Source organism: Bufo bufo, chromosome 5 (genome assembly GCF_905171765.1).
Source record: "Bufo bufo chromosome 5, aBufBuf1.1, whole genome shotgun sequence".
In the NCBI taxonomy this organism is placed as follows: domain Eukaryota; kingdom Metazoa; phylum Chordata; class Amphibia; order Anura; family Bufonidae; genus Bufo; species Bufo bufo.
The window spans coordinates 90,133,622-90,151,659 of record NC_053393.1 but is presented as its reverse complement, the minus strand read 5'-3'; the positions used below and the strand labels follow the sequence as shown (position 1 = coordinate 90,151,659).

Sequence of the window (18,038 nt, the reverse complement as noted above, 5' to 3'; positions counted from 1 at the left end):
GATCAAAACACCTCTGTGCCCACCTACCCAGCGCCAAGGTGGTCTCAGGTCAGGCAGGTCCTACTCTAAACCTACCTATATCTATGTTCAGGAGAGCAGACCCTGCACATATAGTGTGATGCTCCTAGTCGCCTCTATGTGCATCCAGCGACCAATGGGAGGAGGAGCACGCACAGCTATATGTACCACCTAATCAAGGCCGCCTGTGGGATAAGAGTGAGGGCTTACTCCATATATAATGTTTGCATCTATTGCGTTAGTGCATTATTTTCCATGATTTTTTTCCTTATAAATGTTTCCGTGTACATCTGCATATTCAGTTATCATATCATGCAGGATGTTTTGTATCTTTTTCTGTGATTTTTTTATTTTATTTATTTTTTATTTTTATTTTTTTGACAAATGTATTTTCTTGAAGAAGTGACGCCTTCAAGTGTGAATGCACTCCTAAGATCTTGGGAGTAGCACTTTTGACCCGCGATCCCACAGGCAGCCTTGATTAGATGGTACATATAGGTGTGTTTGCTCCTCCTCTCATCGGCTGCTGGATGCACATAGAGGCGACTAGGAGCAGCACACCGTACACTGCGTGCAGAATTATTAGGCAAATGAGTATTTTGACCACATCATCCTCTTTATGCATGTTGTCTTACTCCAAGCTGTATAGGCTTGAAAGCCTACTACCAATTAAGCATATTAGGTGATGTGCATCTCTGTAATGAGAAGGGGTGTGGTCTAATGACATCAACACCCTATATTAGGTGTGCATAATTATTAGGCAACTTCCTTTCCTTTGGCAAAATGGGTCAAAAGAAGGACTTGACAGGCTCAGAAAAGTCAAAAATAGTGAGATATCTTGCAGAGGGATGCAGCACTCTTAAAATTGCAAAGCTTCTGAAGCGTGATCATCGAACAATCAAGCGTTTCATTCAAAATAGTCAACAGGGTCGCAAGAAGCGTGTGGAAAAACCAAGGCGCAAAATAACTGCCCATGAACTGAGAAAAGTCAAGCGTGCAGCTGCCAAGATGCCACTTGCCACCAGTTTGGCCATATTTCAGAGCTGCAACATCACTGGAGTGCCCAAAAGCACAAGGTGTGCAATACTCAGAGACATGGCCAAGGTAAGAAAGGCTGAAAGACGACCACCACTGAACAAGACACACAAGCTGAAACGTCAAGACTGGGCCAAAAAATATCTCAAGACTGATTTTTCTAAGGTTTTATGGACTGATGAAATGAGAGTGAGTCTTGATGGGCCAGATGGATGGGCCCGTGGCTGGATTGGTAAAGGGCAGAGAGCTCCAGTCCGACTCAGATGCCAGCAAGGTGGAGGTGGAGTACTGGTTTGGGCTGGTATCATCAAAGATGAGCTTGTGGGGCCTTTTCGGGTTGAGGATGGAGTCAAGCTCAACTCCCAGTCCTACTGCCAGTTTCTGGAAGACACCTTCTTCAAGCAGTGGTACAGGAAGAAGTCTGCATCCTTCAAGAAAAACATGATTTTCATGCAGGACAATGCTCCATCACACGCGTCCAAGTACTCCACAGCGTGGCTGGCAAGAAAGGGTATAAAAGAAGAAAATATAATGACATGGCCTCCTTGTTCACCTGATCTGAACCCCATTGAGAACCTGTGGTCCATCATCAAATGTGAGATTTACAAGGAGGGAAAACAGTACACCTCTCTGAACAGTGTCTGGGAGGCTGTGGTTGCTGCTGCACGCAATGTTGATGGTGAACAGATCAAAACACTGACAGAATCCATGGATGGCAGGCTTTTGAGTGTCCTTTCAAAGAAAGGTGGCTATATTGGTCACTGATTTGTTGTTTTGTTTTTGAATGTCAGAAATGTATATTTGTGAATGTTGAGATGTTATATTGGTTTCACTGGTAAAAATAAATAATTGAAATGGGTATATATTTGTTTTTTGTTAAGTTGCCTAATAATTATGCACAGTAATAGTCACCTGCACACACAGATATCCCCCTAAAATAGCTAAAACTAAAAACAAACTAAAAACTACTTCCAAAAATATTCAGCTTTGATATTAATGAGTTTTTTGGGTTCATTGAGAACATGGTTGTTGTTCAATAATAAAATTAATCCTCAAAAATACAACTTGCCTAATAATTCTGCACTCCCTGTATGTGCGGGGTCTGCTCTCCTGAATGTAGATGCCCAACTGCATAGCTAAGGCTACTTTCACACTAGCCGCAGGACGGATATGACAGGATGAACAGCCTGTCGGATCCATCCTGCCGCTAGTGTGAAAGTAGCCTAAGTAAGAACTGCCTGACTGAGACTTCTTGTAGTGCTTCTAATTAATTTTAACTACACCTGCATCCTACAAGATTGCACATAACTCATTGTATACCTTTTTGGATTGCAGCTATAGCTCGATACTTAAAATGAATCGGTAGCGCTACAAAAAGTTTATGTAGTCTTAGTGTATGGCCACCCCTAGTACCTTCAGAGCAGTGTCACCTACCTCAGAGACCATTTCAGCATTCTATGCAAACGGTCATTCACTATTGTCTGCCACAAATATGATCTGTCAGGTTGAATAAGGCTGGGGCGACACCTAATGACCATATCATCAGGTTTCTGGGTGCAGTGTGGGAAGCCAAAATCAGGAGTGGATCATAAACAGAGAGAAAGTATAAAGGAGAGCTACTAATTTTCCCCTGCCCCCTTAACAGTGACCTCCACAGTGCCCACCCCTTTAATGCTAGGGCTACACGACGACATGTGTCGCGCGACATTTTGTCTCAACAATTTTTATAATGATAGTCTATCGTGTTGCATTGCGACTTGTGACATGCTGCGACTGCGACGCGACAGTCGCAGAAAAAGCCATCATGGATGGATTTTTTGCAACTGTCGAGTCGCAGTCGCAGCATGTCACATGTCGCAGTGCAACACGATAGACTATCATTATAAAAATTGCTGAGGCAAAGTGTTGCACGACACATGTCGTCGTGTAGCCCTAGCATTAAAGGGGTGGGCACTGTCTTCTATGCATGCCCCTGGACCCTCTGCAAGGGAAAGTTTGTGACATGATTATGGAATCGCTGAGTTCCCTAGATACTGCCTGAATGCGGAAGAGACGTCTTCGGAATTTGAGAAACCAATGTTCATGATGAGCCCGACGTTCAACTGTTCTTAGTGACAGAACTGATTATATTTGAGCACAGGTATTACCACACGGCACAGTCATGCTGCGTTTGTGTACTGCCGTAATTAAACTAATGAAGACTGGACCGTTCAGTGGGTCTGTGTTGTTTCTGGCTGCATGGCCACTAACAGTACAATCCCACTACACAGTGCGGTCTTCATTAGTTTAAGTAGAGCCAGCTGCAGCCCTTTCAGCCACACGGTACTTGAACGCAGCTCGGCCGCATCACAACTGTGACACGACTGCGCAGTGTGGTCATACCCTAACTTTTCATATAATAGGATCAGGCTGCCAGTGTGACAACCTGATCCTACTAATGGCACTGGGTTTAGGAGCTTGCAGTGCCTAGAAGACACCACTGAAAATGAAACAGGCTCCTGGTACTATGCTAGCACATTAAAGGAGTTGTGCCAAGTTTCTAAGCTATCCTACATCCACAGAATAGGGGATAACTAGATGATTGCTGGGCGTCCAAATGGTGGGACCCCCACCGATCCCGAGAACAGGGGTCCCATTCACCCATTCTGATGGGGCGGCAAGTTGTGCATGTGCACTGCCGATCTATTCATTCCCTACAGATACGCCGGAGATAGCTGAGCGCTGTACTCAGCTACCTGCTGCGCTCCCATAGAGAATGAATGGAGCAGATGGGAAGTAAGGTAAAGCATGTCACAGCAGAACCATTATGCACACTTTTTTTTTTTAAATCAGGTGCACTTTAAGAATAAATAAAGTAAAATAAATTGATTATTGTTAAATAAATTAAACGGTTATAATAATGCATGAATACAAATTTTAAAGTACAGTTTAATCCCATCCCCTAGCCTTCATGCTCTCACATCCTACCAGCTCCCCAGACTTCACACTCCCACCCATAACATTTTCAATAAAGATTATGATGCAGCTCCTAACTCCCACTGTACTCCACCCTTCAACCCACCCTCCACATTTTCAATAAGGGTTATGGCACAGCTCATCAGCAATCCCCCATATCTTTTATAATTGGTATGTTCATTTTTTTTACACCGCCCCCCTCGCACCACAACATCTTCAGCAACTGTAATGGCAATGACCCCTCACCACTTGACTGCCCACACCACTATGTGGGCACTATATCTTCAATACCTCATAATTTTTTGAGATTAAGGCTACTATGTGCCCTTAGCTGTATGAAGATAGTACGCCTCCTACCAGTCTAAAGTTTTTAAATAATCTGATGCTTAAAGGGGATTGGACATCTCACACATTGATGATCTCTGGGATATGCCACCAATTTCAGATATGTGCAGGTCTCACCTCTGGAGCCCCAGCTATCTCTAAAACTAGGGTGCACCACGCAATCGCTGACACCCTTCATTCACTTCTATGTGAGTGGTGAAAACAGCCAGTTGCTGGCTGAGCTATTTCTGTCAGTCCTGTAGAGGTGAATGGAGAAGTGGCTGTGCTTGCTCGGCGCGCTCTACATTCACTTCTATGAGTTTTTCAGGAATAGCCTAGCGCGCCCGCTCGGCTCTTTTCAGTACTCCCATAGAAGTGAATGGAGAGCATGCCGTACATGCGTGCTGCACTCTCCTTCACTTTGGGGGCCCTCTTCTAGAGACAACCTAGCAATATACCACCAATGTGTGAGAACTAATAAAAGCATGGCTGCACAACATTTCACATGCAAACAATAGAACTGAGAAATGGGAATCATTCTAAATGAAAGTGGTATTATACTGACCTATAAATGAAAAAATAGAAGCTCTTTGCGCACATTTTTGATCAAACGTGTGCTGGGCCCATCTACCAGGCGTCAAGGTGGCTATCCGCAGATGGGTACCCAATGTGTGAGTTGGACCAACTAACTTATGGAACCAGAGTCAACCTTATTACATAGATTGGGAACCAGAACTAAGCTTGCTCCATAGATATGGAACCGGAACCAAGTTTACAACGTAGAAACGGTATGGGAACTAAGCTTACTGTATAGATCTGGTACCTGGCCATGGTTTGTCTCTATCAGAACAAATAGATCTCCACTACCATTGTAAAAAGAAAAATAAAGCAAAACAAAAAATGGTTCCAACAAAAACAGTGTGTACCTTTTGAAAACATGGTATGAAACAACCTGTTACACATCCTTGTACACTTTTACCTATGTGCACACACACGGCCATATGTTTTTTTTTTTTTTTTTTATGTTCACAGAGGGCAAAAGAGGAAGGGTGGGCTTCAAAGCTCGTACACTGCAGTACCCTATCAACCAGCGGTGAAAGCTAGGGAGAGCAGTGAAAAACCTTAGTAGCACCGGCGCGTACCCCCAGGGCTGTTGCATGTATTCCCTTTGGTGCATGTACCTCGCCTTGAGAAGCTTTGGTCTAGACCAGGGATGGCCAACCTGCGGCTCTCCAGCTGTTGCAAAACTACAACTCCCAGACAGCCTACAGCAGGGCATGGTGAAGTTGTAGTTTTACAATAGCTGGCGAGCCGCAGGTTGACCACCCCTGCTCTAGACAATCCCTTAAATATTAATAATTTTATTTTCCTGTTAAAACCAGATAGCGACACACATCCTTTTTTCTAATAATTGTATTTTCTAATAGCAGATATTTTAAATTCTATCTCTTCAACATAACTGGGGGCAATCATCTTGCCTGATCTGTTAACGGCATTTAGAGAGATGCTTTACAGCAGCCACTATGTGCCGTAGACACAGTGGGCAGGAGCTGACCTGATGGACTCCTATGGGAGTGCTTTCTAGGAATTCTCTGTGGCCCATGCAGAGGTCAGGAGGGAGTAGATAAGCTTTGACAATCACCTTTTGTGAGTGGTGGATACTGTGTTATCTGTAAGTGATGTCCGTTATTGTAATTCTGCCTGTGATGATAATGAGATGACTGCTGAAAGTGATCTTCACAGACCAAAAAGTGGTGCCTATTATTAGGCTTAGTGGTCAACTTGAATGCTGCAGGAATTTAGGATTTGTTAAATACATAAAGTGACATGAAAAATTAAAAATCACCCACATTTCTTTAAAAATATGTTTTAACATAAACATTTGATCTAAACACTGTCGTTTTTTGGAGACTTATTCCCTTTACATTTAGGGTACCTGTTAAATTGCCTGTTACATTTTTAAATAAACTGACCTTTTCAAACTGAGTTAAGGAATATTGGGTAAATGGGCATGAAGGAAAACAAATTCCTTTGTTTACCTGTGTTTTATACTCTCCAGATATCACAAAGTCCATGATTGTCACAGAACTGGGATCAGATCGTAACCCTGAAGTTATTAAATCTATTCTTTCTAACATGGAGAGGCTGCTCTGTATTCCAATCCATGGGTAATGATCACTTTGTATATTTATATCTATAAGACTTTTGATCATACTTTTTGTGATTTGACTTGTTTCTTTAGTGCACGAAAACACTACATTCCAGCATAAAATCTGTGAAACATGACAGTATCATGGTTTAGGCCTGTCTTGCTGTATTTAGGCCGGGATGGATGGAACAATGAATTCTGAATTATACCAGCAAATTGTAAAGAAAAATGTCAGGACATCTGTCCGAAAGCCAAATCTCAACCTGGGTCACGCAGCAGGACAGCAACCCTAAGCACACACATCATTCTACCAACTGTTGTAGAAATATTAATTGTTGTAATCTGCTCGCATCAAACTTTGTGTAAAGAAATAGGTAAATCTCTCTTCCCTCCACCACAGTCAGAGACAGACCCAGGTGTTACCATCTTGATTAAATTCTTGCTGAGCAACTCCTCCTTGCCCTGCTCAGTCTGTTCCTTTTTATTTACTAACAAAAGGTGTAAAAGGGGCTGGCCCAAAACAAGGATACAGGAAGTGATGACATACAGGAAGTGATGACATACCAGGGCTCCAGACTAAAAAAAATACCTAGTAGCCATTGGCTCCTGAACTGAAAAATTTAGGAGCCAAATCAAATTTTTAGTCGCCAAATCGAAACTGAATCTAAATTTTGGTATCGTGACAACGCTACGCCGATCAGATCGGCGTAGGGTTGTTTTGAAACCAAAATTTTGATTCGCTTTCGTCACCATAAAAAAGTATTGCGATACTCAATACCACGCAAAAAAAGCTCCGTGCATTTCGCATTTTATGAAACATTCGGCCCATAATAGAACAGTCCTATGCTATTTTTTGGGGTGACAAGGTGACCAAAAAATGGCGAATGCTCACCGCATAGGAGATATTTTTTAATAATTTAATAGTTTGGACAGCGCTATGTAATATGTTTATTTATTTATTTATTGTTTATATATTTTATATGTAAAATTGGGAAAGGGGGGATTTAAACTTAATATTTTAAAGTACTTTCACACTAGCGTTTTTCTTTTCCGGCACAGGGGCTCTATACCAGAAAAGAACTGATCAGGTATATCCCCATGCATTCTGAATGGAGAGTAATCCGTTCAGGATGCATCAGGATGTCTTCAGTTCAGTCGTTTTGACTGATCAGGCAAAAGATAAAACCACAGCATGCTACGGTTTTATCTCCGGCGAAAAAAAATGAAGACTTGCCTGAATGCCGGATTCGGCATTTTTCCCCATAGGAATGTATTAGTGCCGGATCCAGCATTCAGAATACCGGAATGCACCCGCACTGAATCCGGACCCATTCACTTCTATGGGGCTGTGCACATGAGCGGTGATTTTCACACATCACTTGTGCGTTGCGTGAAAATCGCAGCATGTTCTATATTGTGCGTTTTTCACGCAACGCAGGCCCCATCCTAGGATGAAAGTCTATTTACTGTATTTTCCCTTATAACATGGTTATAAGGGAAAATAATAGCATTCTGAATACAGAATATATAGTAGAAGGTCAATATAATAAACATTGGCACAGTGCGCCCCCCCTCAATATAATAAACATTGGTGGCGCAGTGCCCCTCCAATATAATAAACATTGGTGGCGCAGTGCGCCCCCCCATCACCCCAATATAATAAACATTGGTGGCGCAGTGCGCCCCCCCTCAATATAATAAACATTGGTGGCGCAGTGCGCCCCCCCCAATATAATAAACATTGGTGGCGCAGTGCGCCCCCCCCCAATATAATAAACATTGGTGGCGCAGTGGGCAGTGCCAATGAGGGTTAAAAAATAAAAAAATAATTAACTCGCCTCCTCCAGTTGATCGCATAGCTGCCGGTCTCCCTTTCTTCAGGACCTGTGGTGACATCACTGTGCTCATCACATGATCCATAACCATGGTAATGGGCCATGTGATGAGCTCAGTGACGTCACCACAGGTCCTGAAGAAAGAAGTAAGAACAGGAGACCGGCAGCTACGCGATCAACTGGAGGAGGTGAGTTAATTTTCTTTTATTATTTTTAACCCTCATTGGCACTTCCCACTGAGCCACCAATGTTTCTTATACTGGGGGGGGGGGGGCGCACTGCGCCACCAACGTTTCTTATACAGGAGGCGGGAGCCGGAATCAGATAGCCGTCACCCGACCTTTGTGACAGGGGGCTGCGATCAGCTACAATTAACCCCTCAGGTACCGCACCTGAAGGGTTAACTCAACTGCAGCCGATCGCAGCTCCCTGTCACAGAGGTCTGGTGCCGGCTATTTGATTCCAGCACCCGCCTCCTGTATTTGTATTACAGGTCAGTTATCTTCATTGGTGGCGCAGTGGCCACAGCCAGTGTTCCCTCTAAGCTGCGCGGGTGGGCGGCCGCGCAGCAATTATTGTGGCCCCGCTCACAATTTTATAACGCCCGCTCACTCAGCTGTGCCGGCCCCCAGCTGATTCCCCTGTCTGTTTTGCTGGCTGACGCCGCCCGCCGCACGGTCAGTTCATTTACAATACCTGGCTTTGGGCTGCCGGTGGGCGGTGGCTAGTATTCAAATAGGGGGGCGGAGTTTTGGACCCGCCGGAGGCAGAGAGGGAGTGCGTGCTGTGCGGCGCAGGCTGAGTTCACGTCACGTCACGCTACGCTACGCTGCATCTGAGTACCCTGCGCGCCTGGCCGCCTGCTAGCTGGTGATGGTAAGGTGAGGGCATATAAAAAAAGAAGTATGTACCCACCCCTGTCCCACAGTGTTACGAATCCTCTGTTGTCCCCTGTATTACCCTGATACCCCTCAGTTATATAATATATCTGAGGGGTATCAGGGTAAATTATACAGGGGGTAATATAACTAGGGGTATCAGGGTACATGAGGGGTAATATAACTGAGGAGGGCTAGGCTACTATCAGACATTATACAGGGGTAATATAACTTATCTTACCCCTCACCCCTGTATTATGTCCCTGATAGCCCTCCTCACTTATATTACCCCTGTATAATGTACCCTGATAGATACCCCTTAGTTATATTACCCCTGTATAATGTACCCTGATACCCCTCAGTTATATAATATAACTGAGGGGTATCAGGTAAATTATACAGGGCGGGGTAATATAACTAAGGGGTATCAGTGTACATTATTATACAGGGGTAATATAACTAAGGGGTATCAGGGGACATTATTATACAGGGGTAATATAACTTAGGAGGGCTATCAGGGGACATTATACAGAGGTAATATAACTTATATTACCCCTGTATAATGTCCTTGATAGCCCTCCTCAGTTATATTACCCCTGTATAGTGTACCCTGATACCCCTTAGTTATATTACCCCCTGTATAATGTACCCTGATACCCCTCAGTTATATAATATAACTGAGGGGTATCAGGTTAAAATATACAGGGCGGGGTAATATAACTAAGGGGTATCAGTGTACATTATTATACAGGGGTAATATAACTTATATTACCCCTGTATAGTGTACCCTGATACCCCTTAGTTATATTACCCCCTGTATAATTTACCTGATACCCCTCAGTTATATTACCCCTGTATAATGTCCCCCATAACAGTGTGTGTTATCCACAGGTCCCCCATAACAATGTGTCATCCACAGATCCCCCAAATTATTTTAAAAAGCTGCTGTTTCTCTAGATGACCTTATGTTTATGGTAGTGGTAATAGAGTCTCAATGGTCTATAAAAGCAGCTACACTATTTTTACAGACCTTTGAGACTCTATTAACACTACTATTAACTATTAACATAAGGTCATCTAGACGAAAAAGCAGGATTTTTAAATTCTTATTTTTCCCATTTAGGTGTTAGAGCAATCTAATTAAAGTTATGTTTTAACACCTAAAGAGAAAGAAAAAATAAATAAAAACCTACGGTTTCTCTAGATGACCTTATGTTGATAGTAGTGTTAATAGAGTTTCAATGCTTTGTAAAAAATAGTGTAGCTGCTTTTATAGACCCTTGAGACTCTATTACCACTACTATCAACATAAGGTCATCTAGAGAAACAGCAGCTTTTTTTTTTATTATTTTTTTCCTTTAGGTATTAAAGCAATCAAATGAAAGTTATGTTTTAACATAAGGGTCAGAAACTGGGTTTTGTTTAGCCTCTTGGTTATTAGTTTTTCTATGTAAGTTCTCTGGAACAAAGATTTTTTTTTCCCTGTATGGTTTATATATGGAGAGCAATGTCCAGTGATAACAGAGAGGACTATACTGTATATTGTACGGGGTGCAGGGGTTATACTGTATTGTATGGGATGGCGCAGAGGTTTGTATGCTCTTTGAAGTGACAATTATCTTAGGTTTTCCTATCGCCCACATTTGATGGCGCTGTGCCCAGCTCTGAGCCGACCCCGCTCAGCAGCTGCGAAGGCTTAGAGGGAACACTGGCCACAGCCCCTCCCCTCTCTTCTTATTGGCGGAGGCGGCGGCAGCAGCACAGGGGGGAGGAAGAGACTCCTCCTGCGCTGCTGAGAACGATCATCTCCTGTGCCCGCCGCTGTATTGAGCAGAGCTGCGGCGGCGGGTCTAGTCGCAAATGGCGACAAGACTGAAAAGTCTTGTCGCCATTTGTAAATTCTAAGTCGCATTGGCGACCATTTTGGTCGCCATCTGGAGCCCTGCATACAGGAAGTGATGGCGTAGGAAGACAAGAACATAGCCAGCTCACAAACACTCATGTATACAACAACCACTGGAGCAAACTTTATCTAGCCTTGCTCAGTGATCAATGCCAGATAAAATTACTATGATCCTCATGCATGTTTATTTACAGGACAGCGTCATTATCTCCAGCGGCTGATCAGGCGCACTAGAGACAACAAACTCACGTTCCTTTTTCTACAGGACATACACGGGAAGATATCCACTCCAATGGTTTACCCTGACACTGAGAGACATGATGACAATGCACAATATATTAAATACACATCCTAATAAAATTTTCACAACACAAAGAATGGCTGAAGAAGAATAAATAAAGTTAAAAGTTTTGAATTGGCCAAGTCAAAGTTCTGATCTTAATCCAGTAGAAATGTTGTTCAAAGGGTTTGTCTCATTTCAGCAAGTGGTATTTATCATGTAGATAAAGTTTAATACAAGGCATTTACTAATGTATTGTGATTGTCCATATTGCCTCCTTTGCTGGCTAGACTCATTTTTACATCACATTATACACTTCTTGTTTCCATGGTTACGACCACCCTGCAATCCAGCATCACTGGTCGTGCTTGCACACTATAGAAGAAGGCGCTGGCTGGGACCATAGGAGCGCACATAAGCTGTCTCTTTTTACTAAAGTGTGCAAGCACGACCACCCCTGCTGGATTGCAGGGTGGTCGTAACCATGGAAACAAGAAGTGTATAATGTGATGTAAAAATGAGTCTAGCCAGCAAAGGAGGCAATATGGACAATCACAATACATTAGTAAGTGCCTTATATTAACTTTCTCTACATGATAAATGCCATTTGCTGAAGAGGGACAACCCCTTTAACCACCTCCGGACCGCCTAACGCAGGATCGCGTTCCGGAGGTGGCAGCGCTGCGCACAGTCACGCATATATGCGTCATCTCGCGAGACGCGAGATTTCCTGTGAACGCGCGCACACAGGAACGGAAGGTAAGAGAGTTGATCTCCAGCCTGCCAGCGGCGATCGTTCGCTGGCAGGCTGGAGATGTGTTTTTTTTAACCCCTAACAGGTATATTAGACACTGTTTTGATAACAGCGTCTAATATACCTGGTCCTCTGGTGGTCCCCTTTGTTTGGATCGACCACCAGAGGACACAGGTAGCTCAGTAAAGTAGCACCAAGCACCACTACACTACACTACACAACCCCCCCCCCCCCTGTCACTTATTAACCCCTTATTAGCCCCTGATCACCCCATATAGACTCCCTGATCACCCCCCTGTCATTGATTACCCCCCTGTAAAGCTCCATTCAGATGTCCGCATGATTTTTACGGATGCACTGATAGATGGATCGGATCCGCAAAACGCATCCGGACGTCTGAATGGAGCCTTACAGGGGCGTGATCAATGACTGTGGTTATCACCCCATATAGACTCCCTGATCACCCCCCTGTCATTGATTACACCCCTGTCATTGATCAACCCCCTGTAAAGCTCCATTCAGATGTCCGCATGATTTTTACGGATGCACTGATAGATGGATCGGATCCGCAAAACGCATACGGACGTCTGAATGAAGCCTTACAGGGGCGTGATCAATGACTGTGGTTATCACCCCATATAGACTCCCTGATCACCCCCCTGTCATTGATTACACCCCTGTCATTGATCAACCCCCTGTAAAGCTCCATTCAGATGTCCGCATGATTTTTACGGATCCACTGATAGATGGATCGGATCCGCAAAACACATACAGGCGTCTCCCTGGAGCCTTCCAGGGGGGGTGATCAATGACTGTGGTGATCACCCCATATAGACTCCCTGATCACCCCCCTGTCATTGATCACCACCCCTGTCATTGATCACCACCCCTGTCATTGATCACCCCCCCTGTCATTGATCACCCCCCCTGTCATTGATCAACCCCCTGTCATTGATCATCCCCCTGTCATTGATCACTCCCCCTGTCATTGATCACTCCCCCTGTCATTGATCACTCCCCCTGTCATTGATCACCCCCCTGTAAGGCTCCATTCAGACATTTTTTTGGCCCAAGTTAGCGGAATTATTATTTTTTTTTCTTACAAAGTCTCATATTCCACTAACTTGTGTCAAAAAATAAAATCTCACATGAACTCACCATACCCCTCACGGAATCCAAATGCGTAAAATTTTTTAGACATTTATATTCCAGACTTCTTCTCACGCTTTAGGGCCCCTAGAATGCCAGGGCAGTATAAATACCCCACATGTGACCCCATTTCGGAAAGAAGACACCCCCAGGTATTCCGTGAGGGGCATTTTGAGTCCATGAAAGATTGAAATTTTTGTCCCAAGTTAGCGGAACGGGAGACTTTGTGAGAAAAAAATTAAAAATATCAATTTCCGCTAACTTGTGCCAAAAAAAAAAAATTTCTATGAACTCGCCATGCCTCTCATTGAATACCTTGGGGTGTCTTCTTTCCAAAATGGGGTCACATGTGGGGTATTTATACTGCCCTGGCATTCTAGGGGCCCCAAAGCGTGAGAAGAAGTCTGGTATCCAAATGTCTAAAAATGCCCTCCTAAAAGGAATTTGGGCACCTTTGCGCATCTAGGCTGCAAAAAAGTGTCACACATCTGGTATCGCCGTACTCAGGAGAAGTTGGGGAATGTGTTTTGGGGTGTCATTTTACATATACCCATGCTGGGTGAGAGAAATATCTTGGCAAAAGACAACTTTTCCCATTTTTTTATACAAAGTTGGCATTTGACCAAGATATTTATCTCACCCAGCATGGGTATATGTAAAATGACACCCCAAAACACATTCCTCAACTTCTCCTGAATACAGAGATACCAGATGTGTGACACTTTTTTGCAGCCTAGGTGGGCAAAGGGGCCCACATTACAAAGAGCACCTTTCGGATTTCACAGGTCATTTTTTACAGAATTTGATTTCAAACTCCTTACCACACATTTGGGCCCCTAGAATGCCAGGGCAGTATAACTACCCCACAAGTGACCCCATTTTGGAAAGAAGAGACCCCAAGGTATTTCGTGATGGGCATAGTGAGTTCATAGAAGTTTTTATTTTTTGTCACAAGTTAGTGGAATATGAGACTTTATAAGAAAAAAAAAAAAAATAAATCATCATTTTCCGCTAACTTGTGACAAAAAATAGAAAGTTCTATGAACTCACTATGCCCATCAGCGAATACCTTAGGGTGTGTACTTTCCGAAATGGGGTCATTTGTGGGGTGTTTGTACTGTCTGGGCATTGTAGAACCTCAGGAAACATGACAGGTGCTCAGAAAGTCAGAGCTGCTTCAAAAAGCGGAAATTCACATTTTTGTACCATAGTTTGTAAACGCTATAACTTTTACCCAAAGCATTTTTTTTTTTACCCAAACATTTTTTTTTTTATCAAAGACATGTAGAACAATAAATTTAGAGCAAAATTTATATATGGATGTAGTTTTTTTTGCAAAATTTTACAACTGAAAGTGAAAAATGTCATTTTTTTGCAAAAAAATCGTTAAATTTCAATTAATAACAAAAAAAGTAAAAATGTCAGCAGCAATGAAATACCACCAAATGAAAGCTCTATTAGTGAGAAGAAAAGGAGGTAAAATTAATTTGGGTGGTAAGTTGCATGACCGAGCAATAAACGGTGAAAGTAGTGTAGGTCAGAAGTGTAAAAAGTGGCCTGGTCTTTCAGGGTGTTTAAGCTAGGGGAGCTGAGGTGGTTAAGGACCTGAAGTGATCAGTTAATGGGTGGAAACCAATAAAGGAGTTGAAGCTGTTTTGTATGGAGGAATGGGCTAAAATTCTACCAAAAGCCGATGTGTAGGACTAATCAACACTTTCTGGAAATGTTTGGTTGTAGTTGCAGCTCCACATGGTGGTCACAGAGATAATGACAGCAATGGTTCACACACGTTCCTTTGCTACATGTGTTATTGGATCATTGGAAATTCTGAAGGGTTCACAAACTTTCAAGCACCACTGTATTTCTGCTTCACAGGAGTGGTTGTCACTCTCCAAGCCCATCCATTGGGTTAACACTTGGATGAATATTTTGACGCCACCAAAACTCCACCTCCCATGGGAAAATATTTAATATTCAAATGTATTTGTAGTTTGATTTAAATGTAATATTATTTATTAATATTGCCCCATGTATGTACCCTCTAGGATCAGGGCAGTGGGCACAGCTGCTGTAAACATGTGCCTGGTGGCTACAGGAGGGGCTGATGCTTATTACGAGATGGGAATCCATTGCTGGGATATGGCAGCTGCATCGGTCATCGTCACAGAAGCTGGAGGGGTTGTCCTGGATGCCACAGGTTAGTCCATGTGTAACCCTTTCTCTGCCAGGGCATTTTAGAGATTTACGCACCTCAAGTAGCCTGGACAATTTTTCCACTTTTGATATGTACAAATAACCTAAATCACAAATAAATAAATACTAACCCCCTCCCTCGACTACACAGACCCATATATTGTCCTAAAGGGCCACTTCCATCAGAGATTTTTTTTAAAGCTCAATATTCACAGAAAACCTGGTTCTTTTTTTAGAATTTTCATTTGAGCAGTATTATGCCATTTGAAAATTAAATACTAAATCTTGTCCTTCTCTACCAGTCAACATAAATGATTATTTTTCCTAAGTAGATTGGTAACCTATTGTCAGTTTACTGCTGCTCTGAACAGTAAGGCAATCCCCATTGTAATAGTAGGTGTAGAATTGGGATAACAGTATGACAGCTGTAATGTTCTTTTGATAGGCTAAGATGCCCACAGAAGAACATTGCCCCTTTCGCCCCCATCATATCCTGTACATATGCCATAAATGTCCAAGATGGGAATACCCATTTCAATCTTTCTTTGCTGAGAGGTCAGTCTTCAGAGAGATGTCATACGTTACATGATTTCCCAGCATAGAAAGAGCAAACGTGTAAATTAATAAATTAAATATTGTATCTTTTCCCACAAGACTATCATATTGTTCGGACCTTAAAGAGGACCTTTCATGGGTCCAGACTTTATAAACTAAGTATCAGGGTATGTAGGGCATACAGCGGGATCTAATAGTGCTTTACTATATTTTCTGGGCGCCGCTCCGTTCGCCCTCTGTGGCCCCCCGTTAAATTCCCCCACCCTGTATGCTAATTTTCGCATCGGTGCAATGAGGAGGAGACGCAGTCCGTCTCCATGGGCGTCTCCTTCTCCCTGGCTGTAGCGCTGTCCAATCGCAGCGCAGAGCGTCACAGCCAGGAAGAAGGTGAGTGGTTTTTTTTTTTCATCAAGTTTACATTTTACATTTCTCTATCCTGTCCATATCCGATCTGTAGTGTAAAGTATGCAATCCGCTTCTCTAGCAATACCCATTAGACTGCAATAGCGATAACGATTATCAGATAAGAATGTGTTATATTTCTGACAGATGGAAAAGGTTTCTGACAGCAAGAAAATACATTTTCACTCAGTTACTGTCACCAGAAATTATCACTTTCAATTATTTTTACAACAAAAAAAAATCTAAAATTTGTGCCGCGAAAATGGCCTCAATGATATTAACTCTTCCCTCCAAAACAAATAAGTTATAGCTCTTTAAATTTATGTATTTTTTTTGTTTTTATTGTGCTAAAATCGTACTAACACCAAATTAATGTAAAATTTATGGTGAACTAGTGTTAAGTATTCCCCCCCCCCCTCTTTTTTTGTTGTCAAAAACCTGGGTGCGTTTTATAGTCCAAAAAATATATACGCTATATATCAATCTGCTCATCTCCTCCTGCTCCATAACCTGCTGCCTGCAGATTGCACTGCATCTTCAATGTGACAGGTTCCCTTTTAGGTATACCTACATAACTTTCTTTGCAGTATGTCTTGGATATTGGGGCGCACTACTCCCAGTTTCTCACTTTCCACTTTTTTGAAATATGAATGTAATGTGCGGTTTTCTGTGTCTTTCAAATCAAAAGGGGTATTCCGGTTATAACAAGTTATCTCCTATCCACAGGATAGGGGATAACTATCAGATCGGTGCGGTCCTACCGCTGGGACCCCCACTGATCACAAGAACGGGTGCCCCATACCCCATGGATCCCCCCTGAAATGGAGGGAGCAGCTGGTTGGAAACGCGTGGCTCCACTCCATTCAGCTAGCTCCGGCGTTCCCATAGTAATAAATAGAGCGGCGCTATGCATTTCCAACTAGCCGCTCTGTCCATTTCAGTGGGCTCCACAGTGATCGCGGGGGTCCCAGCGGTAGGAGCCCCACCAATATGATAGTTCTCCCCAGAATAGCTCTTTAGAAACATGTCAAAGGCTTTATACTGTAGAAACTTTTGCCCCCTTTTTCTTCCACAGGAGGACCATTTGACCTGATGTCCCGTAGGGTCATTGCAGCGAGCACTAAGGAAATTGGAGAACGCATCTCCAAAGAACTTCAACTCATACCATTGGTGCGGGATGATGACAAGAAGGAGTAAACAGATGTGTTTGTTTTAGGTGCACTTGTGTTCATTGACTTTGCACTTTATTTAAAAATAGGCTATTTTGATTTAACACCTTCCTGGAAGTCATTTTCACCCTCCTGACGACGCCTGTTTTTGCAAATATGATGTGTCACTTAATGCTTTTGCTTATCCAAGCAATTCTGAGTTTTTCTCATGACACATCGTATTTCATTGATGATTGATAAAAAAAATGGCTGCACAACATTTCGCATACAAACAATAGAGCTGAGAAATGGGGATCATTCTTAATTAAAGTGGTATTATATCTACGATAAATGGAAAAGTGGAAGCTCTTTGCGCACATTTCTGATCAAACGTGTGTCGGGCCCATCTACCAGGCGTCAAGGTGGCTTCCGCAGATGGGTACCTAACACTAATATACCG

The 18,038-nt window shown here is 42.9% G+C and overlaps 1 protein-coding gene across 1 annotated transcript in view; it reads left to right on the top strand.

Annotated features, from left to right (window-relative positions):
- IMPA1 (inositol monophosphatase 1) overlaps positions 1 to 17,703 on the top strand; it is a 35,132-nt gene extending 17,429 nt beyond the window's left edge. The window contains exons 7-9 of the mRNA XM_040432057.1: positions 6,392 to 6,500; positions 15,326 to 15,477; positions 17,506 to 17,703. Of these exons, the coding sequence (XP_040287991.1) occupies positions 6,392 to 6,500; positions 15,326 to 15,477; positions 17,506 to 17,627 (383 nt within the window). The 3' untranslated portion in view covers positions 17,628 to 17,703. The remainder of the gene's footprint in view (positions 1 to 6,391; positions 6,501 to 15,325; positions 15,478 to 17,505) is intronic.
- Positions 17,704 to 18,038: the final 335 nt, after the last annotated feature.